Genomic DNA, 17,739 nt, shown 5'->3' with positions numbered 1-17,739 from the left:
TACCATATTTCAAATTGTTCTCCAGAATAATTGAAACAGTATATTATTTCACCAATAGTGCATTAGTGTCTCCCCAGTCCTTTAATGTAGGTACTGCTAAATCTTGTGCTATCCTAACTGTGGCTCCACGATATTTCATTTTCTTTTTGCTCCTTGTTATATTTTCTCCTTGATCTGGATACTGTGGAATTTGACTGTAATATTTATGGGAATTATTATTTTGTAATCTCTTTCAGGAGGTGGTTGATGAACTCTTTCAATTTCTATTTTGCTCTCTGGTTCTATAGTATCAGGGCAGTTTTCTTTGACAATTTCTTGAAAGATGATATCTAGACTTTTTTTTATCATGGCTTTCAGGTAGTCCAATAATTTTAAAATTAGCCCTCTTGGATCTATTTTTCAGGTCAGTTTTTCTAATGAGATATTTAACATTGTCTTCTATTTTTTTTATTTATTTGGTTTTGTTTTATTGTTTCTTGATGTCTCATAAAGTCATTAGCTTTCACTTGCCTAATTTTAAGTTTTAAGGAATTATTTTCTTTAAAAATTTTAAGGAATTATTTTCTTTAAAAAATTTTAAGGAATTATTTTCTTTAAAAGCGAGTTTTTGCATCTTTCTTTCCATTTAGTCAATTGTGCTTTTCAAGGTATTTTTCTCTTCACTTATTTTTTTTTTCTTCTTATCATTTGGTTTATTCTGTTTTCTTAAGGTGTATTTTTTTCCAGTATCTTTTGATGTCTCCTTATCAAGCTGTTGACTCATTTTTCATGATTTTTTTTGTATCACTCTCATTTCTCTTTTCCAATTTTTCTTTTGCTTCTTTTAGTTGATTTTTAAAATCCTTAAAAGTTCTTTCATTCATACTTTTCTTTCAGGCTTTTGTTGTAGCAGTTTTGATTTTGCTGTCTTCTTCCGAGTTTGTGTTTTGATCTTCCCTGTCACCAGTTAACTTTCTGCAGTCAGTTACTTCTCTTTGCTCATTTCCTCAACCCATTTCTTGACTTTTAATTCTGTGCAGCTCTGGAGTGAAGGGGACACTGTCCCAGGCTTCAGGTTTTTTTGTGCAGCTGTTTCAGAAATAATTCTAAGGGTCTGTAAGTTTTTAGTTCTCCTAAGGGATTATGATCTAGGAAGAGTTGTTTTTATTACTCCTTTGGACTATGAGCAGTTACAAGTACTCTTTTCTGCCCTAGAACTGTGAGGAAGGTCCTTTGGGTACAAGCTCTGAGACTGAGACCCAGTACTGTGAATCAAATCCAAATTGGGCAGTGCAATAGGGAGTTGCCCTCAGTGTCAACAAAAGGGGGCCCTTTCAATCTTCTTCTGATAAGTTGTCTGAACCCCTTACCATCTATGGGCTGAAAAGTCTAGAAACTGCCATTGCTGCTACTGAGTTGACCCCAAGGCCTCCTGCTGGTTTGGTGGGGTGCAACCTGCATTCTACTTTTAACCTTACTACAATAGACCCTTCTTGCTAACCTTTTGAATTTTATCAGGCTTGAAAATTGTTTTATCCTATTCTTTTTTGGGGTCTTGCCACTCCAGAATTTGTTTTGAGGCATTGTTTAAAATTGTTCCAAAAGTTTTTGTGGAGAACTTAAGCTTAATTCCTATCTTTTTTCCTTTTTTGTGGTTTTGTCTCTTGGAGAGATTTTAAGATTAAAAATTTCAAAGTACAAAAAGAAAAAAATTCTGATGAGAATTCAGAAATCATCTGGAAAAACAAATGTGGATGCACAGGGTACTCAACAGCCAGCTTACCTTTTAAATAGATGTATAAAGAAAATAAAGTAAAGATAGGTGACAGAATGAATGCAACATCCTGGCATGGTCCTATAAAGATAGTGTCTATTTCATGCTGTTTATGCGAAAAGAATATAGAAATGTGAATTAGTTAGCATGAATGGATTCAAAATTGGATGAATGACTGGACCCACAGAATTCTGATATTTCTGTGTCATCTTGGAAGGAAATTTCTAATGGAGTGCCTTTGGTGTTTTAGCTTGATCCTGTATTGCTGTTCAACAGTTTTATCATTGTCTTAGGTAATAGCATGCTCATTAAATTTGCAGATGAGACAAAGCTAGAAGGGATGGCTAATAACTTGGATAACTAATTCAGAATCTCAACAGAACTTGATGGATTGAACTTTGAGCTAAATCTAAAATGAAATATGATGGAATAGATATAGGTAAATGTTTATACTTGGATTAAAAAAAATAGCTTCATAAGTATAAGATAGAGATAGCACAGTTAAAGATAGCACAGTTAAATAACAATTACTCATAAAAAGGGTTGAGTGGTAGCAAGTTCAATATGAGTCAGTGATATGTCAAAGCAAAACAATCCTAGTTTGCATTATGAGAGCGCTAGGATTGGTTGATGCCTATTCTTGTGACATTGGAGTACTGTCTTCAGCTCTAGGCACCATGTTTTAGGAAGCACATTGATAAGCTGGGAAAGAATGTAGAGGATTCTTTCACCCAGATAGTGAAGGACCAAAGGTCATGCTACGTGAGTTATTTTGAAGGACCAGGAGCATTTAGACAAGGACTTGATAACTCTTCAAGATTTGAAGGATTGCCCTATGGAAGAAGGCTCAGGCTTGTTCTGCTTGGTTCCAACAGACAAAACTAGAAGGTAAAGAGGGAAATTGAAGGTTCAATATAAGAAAGAAGTTCTGCACGGTTTAGAGTTGTCCAAGGCAGAATTGGTAGCCTTTAGAGGTCCTGGTACTTCTTCCTCCTTAGAGGTCTTTAAACAAATTCTGTATGCATTTGCTGCATATGTTGTAGAAAGGATTCACATTTAGTAGACCTAATCTTGATGACCCTTCCAAGCAATTACATGTCTATGCAAGATCATCCATTATTTTTGGAGGAATATTATTTTACTGTACTAAGAAATTCTTTTCTGAGGTTTTTTTATTGAGATATAGATTGCAAGCATGAATGTAAATTATAATCAACAAAACCTCTTCCTCTAATAGGTCAGAGTAGAATTGATCAACTTGGTAAAGTTATTAAATTAAATGCTCAGTCATTCTCAGTCATAGACTTTATTTTTTTATTATAGCTTTATATTTACAAAACATATTCATGGGTAATCTTTCAACATTGACCCTTGCAAAACCTTGTGTTCCAACTTTTACCCTCCTTCCCTCCACCCCCTCCCCTATATGGCAGGTAGTCTAATATATGTTAAATATATTAAAGTATATGTTAAATCCAATATATATATACATATTTATACAGTTATCTTGCTGAACAAGAAAAATGGGATCTAGAAAGAGAGAAAAAAAACTAAGAAGTAAAACAAAAATGCAAACAAACAATAACAGAAAGAGTGAGAATGTTATGTTATGGTCCACACTCAGTTCCCATAGTTCTCTCTCTGGGTGTAGAGGGCTCTCTTCATCACTGAACAATTGGAATTGGTTTGAATAAATTCATTGCTGAAGAGAGCCATGTCCATCAGAATTGATCATCGTATAATCTTATTGTTGCCATGTGTAATGATCTCCTGGTCCTGCTTATTTCACTCAGCATCAGTTCATGTAAGTCTTTTCAGGCCTCTCTGAAATCATCCTGCTGGTCATTTCTTACAGGACAATAATATTCCATAATATTCATATACCATAACTTATTCAACCATTCCCCAACTGATGGGCATCCATTTAATTTCCAGTTTCTTGGCACTACAGAGAGGGCTGCCACAAACATTTTTGCACATGTGGGTCCCTTTCCCTCCTTTAGGATCTCTTTGGGATATAAGCCCAGTAGTGACACTGCTGAATCAAAGGGTATGTATACACAGTTTGATAACTTTTTGAGCATAGTTCCAAATTGTTCTCCAGAATGGCGGGATGCATTCACAATTTCACCAACAATGCATCAGTGTCCCAGTTTTCCCACATTCCCTCCAACATTGGTCATTATCTTTTCCTGTCATCTTAGCCAAGCTGAGAGGTGTGTAGTGGTATCTCAGAGTTGTCTTAATTTGCATTTCTCTGATCAATAACGATTTAGAGCACCTTTTCATAAGTCATAGACTTTAAATGGCAAACATCCTTGGAACTAGAGTTTCTTATGTAGTTAGATATCAGGAAGCTCATTCAGGCACCAGGAATCATCTGTAAATTATCAAGTTAATTAATAGAATTGAATTTATTCCAGAATTTAGAGAAAATGCAGCATTCCAGGCAATACTTCTGAGAAGGACTGCTTGGGGGAAAAGGGACCTTGATTCTGGCCTTGGCTTACATCTCCTTCCATCTTCTTCCATCTGACTAGAGGAAGGCCTTGCTGTTTGTATAAAATCCATCTATTTGGATGTTATGTGTGTTATGGCAAATAACCTTGGGTGGACACAGTCTCTTCCTTTTTAAGCCCTGCTTGACATTCATGATCAGAGGATTTTTTAGCAAAATTATTTCTGTGGTTCTTTCTATAATACTGTTAAAAATAATTACCTTGTTTTTCACTTAGGGACAATATAATTATCCCTAAAATCTATGTGGTTTCTACCACTATAGCTTTTAAAAATTTATTTTAGATGAAAAATTAAGTTCAATCACAATCTTTGTTAGGTGAGATTGCTTATTTGAATCAGCCAGTCAAGGCTAGTGTTAACAAGACCAGTAAACTTCCTTGAATAAATAACTTGCACAAAAGAGAGGAGTTCTCTCAGAACCAGATAAGAGATTCTAAGTGTCTGGAAGTAGAGGAAGCAGGGAGGGTCATTTAGATGAGTTGTAAAGAACTTGCAGCTCAGATGCACCAGCTTCTGGTTGATAAAAAGGAAGGTAAGATCAAGCTATGGTTGTGGTGGGAAGAAATATTAAGAAGAGAAGCCCTATGAGTGTCTTACTGCAGAAAACTCCCTATCACTGTACCTAAGTAAAGGGAGATCCCAAGAAAGACTTTTTCCTCCAACTTCCCTGTCAGTGTGTAAAAGCATTGATATATTAAAGTTTAAAAGTATTAAAGTAGAGCACCCTATTTCCTCTGCCTAGAGATTAGAAATTTTCCTAAATGAAGGTTCAGAGATATTATTATTGAATTTAGAACTTTTTATCAAAATTAGACTTGCTAAATAGTCACAGAGGAGTGATCTTAGTTTAAGGTATACCCAAACAAAAGTAAAATTTAGGGTATCCAACCATGAGTGCTCATCCAGTGGACACTCTTAAGACCACTAATGATGAGAAAATTGCTTCCTTCAAAGGAAAGCTATTTTTGAACACGACTAATTAGGAAATGTTTTCTTTTATTGAACTGAAATCTGTCTCTGCCCATTGTTCTCCGCAGACAAACAGAGCAAATCTTAATATCTTTTTCTGTATGGCAGCCTTTGAAATTCTTCAAGACTGGTATCATCTTCCACTATCCTTCCTTTCCTCCCTTAGGCTTCCTGTCTTTAGGCTAAATAGCTTTAGTTTCATCTACTTTTATAGGTCATGGTTTCTAGTCACTTCACCATCCTGGTTGCTTTCCTTTTATTGTCACTGTCCTTAATTAAATGTTGTACTTGAAAATGAGCACAATACTTCAAATGTGGCTTACCAAATCACCTTTCTTTGATTTGGACATGATTAATTGTAACTAATGTTTTCAATTTAATTTAAAATTTCTTAAAAGCAAAATAAAATTTATTGCTGATCTTCAATAGGATAAAAAAAAATCCATGTTAGAGATAGGAAGGTTAAAATGGATTATTAATAAAGTGTTATGCAAATGCCTGTGTTCATTATACAATTAAATTTTTCAATGTTTGTTTCCTTGAGAATAGATATTTCACTAATGATTTTAGAACATTTGACTCTTTAGCTCTTATATCCGATATCATCATGTTTGTACAATAGTGTTTCAAAATTAATACTGTATAATTGATGCTCTGAAGTCAAATGGTAAAGATAGTATGGCTGTATATTGTTGGTGAAGTTATGGACTATTTTTGTTTAATTCTGAATGGTTTTAGATAAAAATTTAATTTAAATTGGTAGAAGGACTGCAGATTTTTTTATGTTCCATGATTCAGTTTAATCAGTCAATATGAATGTATTAAGCACCAACTATGGGGAAGGAATTTTGTGACAGATGGTGGTAGTAAAGATATGAAAATGAAAATATTCTAAAGAAACTTAGATATTTTACTGAGGGGATATGACCTGTACAAAGATGAATAAATACATAGTAATTTAAGGAGAGAGAGCTCACTAACAGCTTGGGAAGATCAGGAAGGATTCACACAGGAGAGATGGTACCTGAACCCTGAGCCTGAGTCTTGAAGGAAGCTAGAGATCCTAAGAGAAAGTTGAAAAGGGAGTGCATTCTAAATATAAAGTACTGAGTTTAGGGAGCAATTAATAGACTGGATTGGCTGAATTTTGTGTGAAAGAATAAAATGAAAAAAATTGGGAAAGGTGGTAGTCAGATCGAGGAGGCCTTTAAGTGCCAGTCTGAGGAGTTTGTCTTATTTATCCTAGAGATAATAAGGAATCACTCAAGATTTTTGAGGAGAGAATGACATGATGAGGGCAAGTGTTAAGCTTCCAGTGTAAGTAAACTAAATATATTTCATTAAAAGAACTGCTTTAATTTGTAAGTTAATAGAGTTTTTATCTTTTTTTTCCTCATGTTATAAGTTGGTATCTTTATCTCTTTTTCTCATGTGCAGACAGGCAAATGTACACTTGGGACCACCATGTTCAAGGGACATAAAGAGGAAACGGAAACCTATGACCACAGCATCTCTGTCCAGCCCAACTGCAGGTAAATTGGATTTGATTCAAAGTCTTCTCCCTGTACTCTGCAATAAACAAAATATGTGTGCTGTGGTAGAGAGATTAACCAATTGGGATAGCTTAAAGGTCTGTTCATTAAGCAAAGAAAACTATTTGCTTAATAGGTGCAACATGCTTTATTTAGACCTGGAAATGACCCCGATTTCTCCAAGATTATGCCAGTAGAGCATTAGCTTTGGCGGATCCTACCAGTCTGGGAAAGTTTTAATTATGGAACTGCTGATAGATTTATAAAAATGTCAACCGTCATAAGACCTACCTGGTAGTAATAGCCTCCATTTATATTAGCACCTAATAATTTACCAAAAATATTTAGAGAATCAGTCAATAAACAAGTATTTATTGCCTACCCTGTGGCACTTAAGTGCTGAGGATACAGAGATTACAGGGGAATAACCTACATCCACAACGAGCTTACATTTTATCAGGGGGAGAAAACATGTACATTTTATAAGTATATGCAGAGCAAATACAAGCTAATTTGGGATAAAGGAGAAGATAAGAGTAGATATACATCAAGGATTCATATAAAAGGATTGATCTTATGAGAAAGGTCATCGTTTTGGAGAAAAAAGGAAGATAAAGGGATTTTGAGATGAAGAAAAAAGAAGGGAAGAAGAGGGAGTAAATGACCTCAATTTTCTCTATAAAGTATAAGACAAATTCCTCAGTTAAGTGGAAGGTAAGTTGAAGGTGTATGTAAAAGCCTCTTTTGGAAGTGGCAGAGGAAATCAATTTGGGAGAGTAAATTGTTATTGTTATTTTTTACAGTAGTGATGACCCATTTGAAATTAGAAAACTTACATTTGTAATGGATTCAGTCAGTTTGATTATATGAATTCCTTTAGCTCTGTTCCACAGTACATGAGGAGGAGGGGAGAAGGTAGATAGTGGGAATAATCCAGAGTTGGTGTTACAAAGCATGAATTGTAAATGACAGATGAGTAAGTCAAGAGATTTGAGAATAGAAGATAGTATGGTATTGAACTGGTTAATTATAGGGTTGAGGTTCTGTAATTAAGAAAATTAAAGTCAAAGTAGTGTAATAGCCAGAGAAAATACTGGGGGGGGGGGGGGGGGGGGGGGTTAGCATTATTAGAGGTCTCTAAGAATGAATGATAGGTTTATGAGGGGTTTGGCATAGAAAGAGATGAAATGATAGACCATGATTGGATAAAGGAGTGTCATTTTTTTTTAAATCTTGAAAATGGAACATTTGTGAGTAATGTTAAGAATCTAGACTTTGAACCAATTCAATCCAATAAATCCAATAATCATTTATTAAGCATTAACTATATGCCAGGTACAATGCTAAGCATTGGGAACAGGAATAAAAAGACAGTCCCTGCCATCAAAGAGTTTATGATTTAATGGAGGGAGACAGCACAAAAGAAAGCAGGAAAGTAGGGATATAAGTTTAAGGGGAGAGGGGAAATGAGGCACCGGTGGCTACCAGATGGAGGTATCGTGCTCTGTGCATTTGAAACCAGGCAGAACAACTGATGCAGAGTCAAGTGAAGCCAAAATTCCAATTTCTGCCCTCTTTAAAGGATAGATAGCATTGGGAAGAATTTGTTACTACATTCTGCAGTTGGGGGCGAAAGGAGGCTCAGAGAAGTGGTGGTATTAGTCAAGGCTTGAGTTAGCAGCATGGTGATGAATTTAGAGGTGGTAAGTCTAATGCAGAACAGCATGCAGAGGGTAGGGAGATCTTGGGATATCTTATCTCTTATAAGTTTGACAGCAGGTCTTTGAAAAACTTATAAAGACCTCCAAACGCATAAAGGATATTTAATTTACACTGGTCAAACAAGTATTCTTTCCATTGAATTCATGGTTCCTTGAAGTATTTATAATGAAAATTCACTAACAAAAGAAGTGTAATATCTTGTCTGTCAGAAAATTCCCTAATGGAAATTTGAGAATCAGGAGAAAAAAAAATTAGAAAATAAGGGCTATTCTCAAAAAATAATCCTGAATGTCATTTTAGTCCTGTTAAGGATGCACATAATCTATTAACAAATGTGTATTGGATTAGACTGGATTGGATTGATTCACTGTCCAGATTTCAGTATTAATCACAAATGTTCCACTTATAGGATTTAAAAATAAAGGAGTATCAAAATTAAAAGTATTTGGGATCCTTTTTTAGTAATATTAAATGAAATATATAGTTACTAGTCTTGTCTGAAGACCTTAAAAAAAGGATTCACAAATGAAGTTACAGAGTGGCTAGGTAGCTAGGAAGAGGGTAGGCCTCAAAAAAAATTATGGTTTTCCCTCTCTGAGTCTTTGTCTCCAGTTCTCTGTCTCTGTTTCTGTCTCTCTCTCTCTCTCTCTCTCTCTCTGTCTCTCTTTCTTATATAAATGACTTTCCATCTTAAAGCTTTTCATACTCAGAAATTTGCCTGTTACTATTCTGTTGTATTTTAATTGACTATTAAAAGTGTTCCCTATTTGGCCAACTGAAGGGTCTTTATTTATCAAAGGACTAACAGAGTTAGTGTTATATTGCTATATGCTTATATAACTATGTGTAATGCCTCCCATATTGATGGATTTATGTACATCTTGTTTCATACCTATTTCAAGTTGAGTTGACACTAGGATTCCAACAAGTTAGTAGTATTTGTCTAGTTCCCCAGATGATCATCTATATATTCTCATCTATTCCTGAAGCAACTAGTGCCTTACAACATCTCTTCTCTAATTTTCGTTGTGATTTCATTCTTTTTTTTTTTTTTTTTTTTGGTCTATCTTTTCTATTTTTAGCATTTTATCCTTTGCAGGAGAAGAATGGTTGGGAAGAGTTTTAAAAATTCTGTCTTAGATGAGGAATACCCAAACAAAGAGAAATTAAATGAGATATACTTTTAAATCTTTTCTTTTTTGGAATCTTAACTACTCATGTCTCACTTGTTGACCAGGCCTTGCTTCAGTGAAAATTTTTTCCCTTTTCTTTTCTTTTCTTTCTTTCTTTTTTTTTTTTTTTTGCAACCCAAGTACCCCATAGAGGTGAAGGACACAGCCCAAGCCTGCACCATCAGTCAGTAGAACAAATGGGCTTGCTCTGCCTAACATCGGGCCATCTCAGATTCCACCTCTTTTATAGAAATGAGTGATGAAGAGAGGTGCGTTCCGCTATGCCGCTGTATTAATACACATCAGGGGCCAGCTCCCGGCACTAAATCACGCTACTGCATACATCTGTTATCGGACTCTTCACCAGTGTGATGAACAAGACTGCAGATAGAAGCTTCCTCGTGTCATTCTTTATAGGATTTTCCTAAAAGAATAAATAGCTCAGATCTCTGCCAACACTCTCCCCTGTCATTGTGATGAATTCAGCTTCTTTCTTAAACATGCAGCCACAAATCTTTCCCTGTTTTCCCCTCCCCTCCCCTGTCTGTATAAAGTTTTGAGTTGAAATTGACTGAATTTAAAGATGTTAATAAAGGGGTAGTAAATAAAGAATAGAAATGAGTTGGGAAGCTTTATGTACCTTTTTTTAAAGTGGCAGAAATGAGAGATCATGGAAAATATCTGTTCATAGAATCATTGAGAAAGTAGTTATTTCCTTTCCTATAAGTCATCTCACTTGAAAAGACTTTTGCTTCCCATGTGATTCAAGTGATCTGCATACAGAACTACACCTAGATTTACCTACCATCTAGGGAAAGTTACAAATTTATAAGTAACAATTGGAATTGTATAGCAAAACTACAGTTAATAGATAAAAGAAGTTGGGATATTTTCTAACTAGCCAAAAAAAATCCCAACCAAACAAATAAGAATCCAGATGAAAATACTACTTTACTTTCTTGAGATGGTGTGATTTTTGCTGCTAGAGAAAGTCATGAAATCTTTGTTAATTTGGGTCCACTGCAGATATTGCTGTCTTATCTTAATTTGGCCCTTATCCAGAGCATAGCAGTTTTATTATTGATTCTTATATTTCACACATTAATTGTTAGAAACCTTATTTTTCATCAACTTTACCTTTTCCTTCTATTTTCCTACCCCACTTTAAGCAAATCACCTCTTCTACAAGGCCAAGGTAATTATCTTGAGCTACTTCATTTCCATTATTTTACAACAACAACAAAAAAAAACCTTACTATGTGTTCAGCAATCTTCACCTCCTTTCACTTGTATTAGCAGATGAGGTCTTTCTCTTCCATTTCAAGACTAATCCTCATTTGTGCCTTTGATATCATCTCTGTTCACTCCCTCTTATACCTTGCTTCATGAATCATTTTACTTTCTGTTCCTCATCTTTGATCTCTCACTATTGGCTCTTTTAACTCTTTGTGGAAAATGTTAACATCTTCCTAAAGAAAAAAAATCTTCCTTTGATTTTGCTAACTCCTCAAGCTAGCTTTCTGCTTTTTCTCCAAATACTACTGAACTTCCTCCTGGGAGTAATCTATATTTCTACCAACTTACCATTACTTACTCTTTCCTCAGACTTTTGCCAATGTGGTTTTGTTTCTTCCATTCTATCTTTATAACTGTCACCAAGGTTCAACTAAGTGGTTTAATAAATAGAATGCTGGGTCTGTATTCAGGAATGCTCATCTTCCTAGGTTCAAGTCTGGTCTCAGACATTTATTGACTGTTTGACTGTTAGAAAGTGACTTAATGCTCTTTGCTTTGATTTCCTCATCTGTAAATCAAATAAATTTTAGAGCAGAAAATGGCAAGCCATTCCAGTATCTTTGCCAAGAAAACCCCAAAAAGAGGACACGATTAAAACAACTGAACAATAATTAAGGTCACCAATGACATTTTAAAAATGAATCTCTAATTATTACAAATATTTTTATTTTTATATTTCTTTTATTTCCTGAGTATGCACCTCTCCCTTTTCCTACACAGTTAAACTATCCTTTGGAACAAAGAATGAAGAAGATAAAAAAAAAAAAAACTAGAAAAATTGACTCCACATATCAACTAAATTTGACATGTTCCATGCCCAGAATCTCCCTCTATCAAAAAACCAAAATTTATAGATTTTCATTTTGTTTCTAGGAGATGCTTGCTAAAATTAAAAGTTCTTTTTTGTTCATTTTATGTTCCTTTTTTTAAAAAAAAATTCTGTTTACATTGAAGTACCCATTGTGCATATTTATTGTCTGATTTTTTTTTTTTACTTCACTCTACTTTAATCCATATGATGAGTGCTTTTCTGTATTCTTCATATTTATCATTTCTTCCTGGATAGTAATATTGCATTACATTTGTGTGCTATAATATATTTAGTTCTTACCCAATTCATAGTGTTGTTTTGTTCCCATTTCTTTGCTACTACAAAAGGGGTACTGCTTTGAATATTTTGTTCTATATGGGACCTTTCTTTTTGTTATTGACAGCCCTCTGGTATTTGCCTACTAGGGAGATCTTTGTATTAGAATGTATAGACATTTGAATGGTCCAGAATATTTAGCCCAATTCAGATACGGCTCTACTGACAGCATATTAGCTTATGTGTCCTTCCACAATCCTACCAACATTATCATCATCTTTTATCATCTTTGCCAGTTTACTCTTCATAAAGGGAAACCATTTTTCTTAACTGTGTTGGAGTAGCTTTTCTCCGATGACTTCATGGTGGCATTTTCTTAGTTATTTTCCTTGACCTTTTCATATAGTATTTTGACATTGTTGATCCCTTCACTCATTGCTCCTTTGAGAGTTCTCTGTGCCCTAACTGTTGTTATTATTTTCTGAACATATTTTCTCCCTTATTTTCTTCCTACCTGTTTGTTCTTTCTTAGATAGTAATTCATCTTTTAACCGTTATCCCCAATCCCAAAGCATGGGTTCCCCCAACTCTTTGTCCTTGCCCTTAATCTTTATTATCAACCTCGTCCACTTCTATGATTTCATTTTTCACCTCTCAGCAGATACTGTTAATTTCTGTGGTGTTTTAAAGTTTATAAAACACTTTTTGTGATCCTTTTATTTGATCCTCAACAACCCTTGTGAAGCAGGTAAATAAAATTATTGTCCCCATCTTAACCCATGAAGAAATGAGGTTTGGAGAGATTGTTAGGGTTTCATAAAGGCATTGGAGCAGGAATCTGGAGGTATTGTTTATTTAAATGCAGCTGTTTCTCAAATTTATGTCCAGCCTGATTTTCTCACTTGAGCTTCAATATTCTTAATTGCTAGGACATCTTTATCTGAATAGCCCATTGGCACCTCAGAATTAGTCTTTACAGAAAATAAATTCATCTTTTTCCACTTTAAACTGCCTTTCTTTCCAGCTTCCCTGTTCTTTAAGGATACCACTGTCTTCTGGGTCACTAGGACTCTGCAAACTGTAGCATCATCTTTGTTTATTTTCTTCTTCCTCAGTGAGTTCTCATATCTATAAATTCTACCCATGCAATATCTTAAATTTTTCCTTTCTTCCCCATTTTCAATATAATAGGCTCAAGCTCTTACCCCAACTCTTGCCTAGTCTATATTATAATAGCTCCTTAACTGATCTCTCAGATTATAGTCTCCTTTTTTCCCATCTATCATTCTTGCAACTGCCATATAAATTTGATCTTTGTACTCAGAAAATTTCAGTGGCTCCCAATTGTCTGTAGGTTCAGACACAGACTTCATAATTTGGCAGTTTAAAGTTCGTGACTATCTGCCTTCAAACTTACTTTCTAGTGTTATCTTTCTCCATTCCTATTTATGAACTCCTTTTTCTGTGCATTTATTCAGGCTGACCCCCCATGACTACACTTAATACCTTCTTTAAGTTCTGGCTTAGTTGTTCTTGATTCAATTACATCTTTAACTAAAAGTTGTCTTTTCCTTCTATTTTGTAGGATACTTATTATATTATATTATTATATATTTATATATTTATTATATTATAAGAACATACTAGGATTAAGAATATACAATATACATCAACTCTGTTTTAAATGAACCCATATATTGCATGGAAGATAAAGTATTGAACTCAAGAGTTAAAAAATCTGGATTGAAGTGCTTAGATGCTTATTAGCTACTTTACGATGGGCAAGTTACTTAATTTCTCAAAACCTCTTTTCCATATTTATAAAATGGAGATAATTATAACACAATACCCACCTCACAGGATTGTTTATGAGAATCAGTGAGAGCGATATTTGTAAAATGTTTAGCAAATCTTATTGAATTATGTTCTTACTGTTGGTGGTTTCTTGAGTTGAATTTATTTTAAGTATAATAGCCCTTGTCTGTTTCAAAGATAGATGTTCAAGTATCTTTTTCTAAATAGTAGATCTCTAATTTTGAAATGTAGATTTCAGGCTAAATTATTAAAAAAACAAAAGTAACTTCAGTGGGCTTAGGACAGCAGATTTTTCTAGATATAATCACTATGATGAGATAGTCCAAATGGATTTAAATATTCTTATCTTTAAGATATAGAATACATTCTTAATCCTTAAGATACTATGTAGAAGGTTAACTTTCCTTCTACTTCCCATCAGTTGCATTTTGTTAAGTTTTGAATCACAGATTTTTGTTCTTTTTTTTTTTAATTTTAATTTTTTGGTCTAGACCTATGTGATCCTTATTCATTAGTATGGAAATTATTAATGTAGATCAACAACTTATCTTAATTTTAGAGAGTTTCCTGGAGGCAAATTAAGCAAATTAGGCATGTTTTACACTATATATAACTTTTAAATCAAGGTCTTCCTGACTTCAAAATTGGTACTTTATCATGGGGCTTCTTAAACATTTTCCAGTTGTGACTTTTTCACCTCAGAAATTTTTACATGACCCCAGGTACATAGGTATATAAAATAGGTATACAAATCAAACATTTACTGATAATAAATCATGTCATGACCCCATATTTATTTACATGATCCCAGATGGGGTTCACTAACTACAGTTTAAAAAGTTTTGCTCTTTTCTATAGGCCACAATACCTGTAAAAGAATGGGATTGTCTTTTAACGAGGTAAAAGTAATCCCATTCTTTCCTATTAGTTTGCTTTCATTCCAAATTTTACTTTATGGAGTGTATTGCCTATTATATATTAATGGGTAACTTGATCTGAACTGTTGTTTGGATGCTAATGTTCTAACTTTTTTTTGCCCTCCCTTTTTTATATTAATGATGTTAGGATAAAAATATTAGAAATTCACATTAGTAATTCCCACAGCTAAATTTATTCACTAAAGTGCATGTTAACTTAGTTTAGATGGAACTGTTTTATGAGTACCTAATTGAAAGTTAGGTACATAACAAAGTACATAATCTTTCCTTTCTGTTAATGTTAAGCAAATAAAATAAACAAGTATAGATTTATATTGTCTGCCCTTTTAAAATATTGAGGTTTCTGGGGATTAGTGGAATTGTTTTTTCTCTGAAAGTTTGTTATTTTAATTTGAACATTTTTTTCCCTTTTCCTACCTCTGTTTCCCTTCTCTTGTCTTTTCCCCTTCCCCTTGCTTCTTCTTATTTTTATTCCAACAGCTTTACCTGTTCACATGGACGAAGTAGAAGCAATCCCACCATCATCTCAGACTCAGAAATCTCCGAATTCTGAGTGGTCAGTCCGGACCTATGCAGCAGAGAAAACCACAGGGCCAGCTACAGTGACCTTTTTTAAAATGCCGCAGGAAAAAAGCTCTGGATGCAGCTAGAGAAGTGTTTTGCTCACCAAATATTGGCTGGATTTGTTAAAAACATTTTAGACTTTGGACTATACTGTCCCAGCTGTCTTATTTGGCAATACCTATCGTCATTTTCAGCGCACTTATCTTCAATCACAGCAACTTGATCTCTTTATTGGAAAATCATGCTTATGATTCATTTTTTTAAAAGTATTAACATGTTGGGGCAGTTGAAAAAAATTCTTGCTATGCTGTATTTATTATGTTTATCTGTCACTGCTGTCCCAACATCTATCTACAGCTACTTTTACAGAGCTGTTGCTTTTTTGCAGATGTCTGTCTTTGTTGTTGTGAAACTGGTGATTGCTTTTGCATCTTATTTTGTGGCAGTGCTGCCAATGTCCTTTGAAGAAAAGCTGACTTTCAGCTAGCTCCAGGCAAGTGTGAGAACTGAGTTTGACTAGCATGAAATTGACCAGGAGGTAGGACACTAAAACATGAGACTGATTTCAAGTCTGGGGCTTTGAAATTTTGTATTTTGGTGGTTTCAGTACAGCAAGACTCCATCAATCATGCTGGATCTTAGGAGAAACATGGGCTAGTAACTTGGGCCTCAGAAAAAGTTTATCTAGTAGATATCTTAACATTGCTCATGATTATACTAATCATTGCCTTTTCTCCTGTATTCTTTTCTTGAGCAAGAAATCCCATTAAACACATTCAAATTGGCATAATGAAGATAATTTAGGTGAAAATAAGCTCTAAGGTATCTAGTAAAAATATTTTTAAAAATTGCATTTCCCAAGTCAAAGCCTTCCTTAAGCAGTCCTTTTATCATGTGAGTTATTGATCTTTCAGGTCAATAATTTTAAGCTTATCTGTTGCTATAATAACTCTTTTGGGTCATCTGTTTTTTTGATAAAAATTTCCATTGTCTCCCTTCATTCTTAAAGCATTGTGAAGACCTCTGGTCATACCTGAGGTTAGTTGCGATGCTATCAATATGAGGGATATATAGCTAATGGGAAATGCTAAAGGGAGGCTGCCATTTCCTATAGTAGTATTAGACCACATGTTTTAAGGGGCTTAATGTAAAGGTGCTCACTTTGAGTACTTTATACTGTGAAACATGTAAGAGGAAACTGTAAAAGAATGAAAAGTCAGTAAATTGATTTTTTACATGCATACTGTACACAGTAAATTCTATAGGGATTCTCACACATCTTTGATCATTTTCTATACTACAGTAGATGTTGGAGATAAGTGCTCCCATTTCCTGAAGCTCAGAAGCTTTTCTAGTAATAGATTAAAATTAAGGAACTCCCTAACTGCTTTCCCTTTTCAAATCATATTCATTTTCAAATCATATATTTGAGAAGGGTTCAGGGCTCAGCTGTTTTCTTTTGTTCTCCATAGAAGTATGTGTTGTCCATTGTGTTCAGATACAAAGATGAAGTAGATGATGCATCTGACTCACTTTTAAGAGGGAGCATACTCTTTGTGTTTCCATAGTAGTAGTACTGGCTTATGGCCTTTTTGTTAACTATGATATATTTAATCAGTGATGGATTTGTGGCCATAGAATATTATTTTTCCTTGTACCAAACCCACTGGCTCACGTGGGCAGATGTGTAGCTGATAAGAGTACTGGACTTGGAATTGGGAACAGCTGTGTTTGAATCCTGCCTCTGATGATTTACAAACTTCAAAGTGGTCTGTCTACTGTAGGGTTAAGTAAAACCATTGGTTATCAGTGTCATTATGATTAACTTGCAAAAGGATTGGCTTAGATAACAGAGGTGTTAATAATTATGTTGACCATTATAACCCCTTTTTGGCTGGAAGTTAAAGACTATGTATCAACTTACTTACCTTTAACAATATCCCAGTAAGGCATAGAGAGCCACAAAACTTTAAAGTGACTTGCCACTTAAGCAACCTAATATTATATTTCAAGTTTTTAAATTCTTGGTCCACATATCTTGACATTAGATCAAAATAGTCTTTGATTGTAGTCTGATTAATCTCCACTTTGCAGTATAGGCAGGGGACAAGGAATTGAGAGGTGGGGTCTTCTTTCTCTTATATCTCTGATTACTTTGTACTTGCCAGTATGTAGAGGCACCTTATATCCTGATTGCTCTCAAATTTTCAGTGTATTATTTGGATGATGTATAGGGTTTTTCTCCCTTCTTTCCAATGCCTTATATTCCTTGTTAATATAGCTTCCCATTGACCAGCCCAGTTTGCAGATTGAGAGCCAAATTTACAAAATGATGTGCCAGGACTGCATATCAAAATGTTTGGTTTTGGGA

General features: G+C 34.5%; 1 protein-coding gene across 5 annotated transcripts in view; it reads left to right on the top strand.

Moving 5' to 3' along the window:
• The window catches only part of GPATCH2L (G-patch domain containing 2 like), a 66,980-nt gene extending 50,336 nt beyond the window's left edge, over nt 1-16,644 (top strand). For 3 of the 5 annotated variants that reach the window (XM_012547975.3, XM_003756212.4, XM_023501954.2), the window contains exons 9-10: nt 6,680-6,774; nt 15,285-16,644. In XM_012547975.3, the coding sequence (XP_012403429.1) occupies nt 6,680-6,774; nt 15,285-15,454 (265 nt within the window). In that variant the 3' untranslated portion in view covers nt 15,455-16,644. Of the gene's footprint in view, nt 1-6,488; nt 6,560-6,679; nt 6,775-9,809; nt 10,184-15,284 lie in introns of those variants that run through there. The other 2 variants (XM_031952477.1, XM_031952478.1) reach the window with 2 other exon arrangements.
• The last annotated feature ends 1,095 nt before the right edge of the window (nt 16,645-17,739 follow it).

The sequence above is a fragment of the Sarcophilus harrisii genome, chromosome 2, assembly GCF_902635505.1.
Source record: "Sarcophilus harrisii chromosome 2, mSarHar1.11, whole genome shotgun sequence".
NCBI classification, from domain to species: domain Eukaryota; kingdom Metazoa; phylum Chordata; class Mammalia; order Dasyuromorphia; family Dasyuridae; genus Sarcophilus; species Sarcophilus harrisii.
The sequence above is the reverse complement of the archived record's forward strand: the minus strand, read 5'-3'. Positions and strand labels throughout refer to the sequence as shown.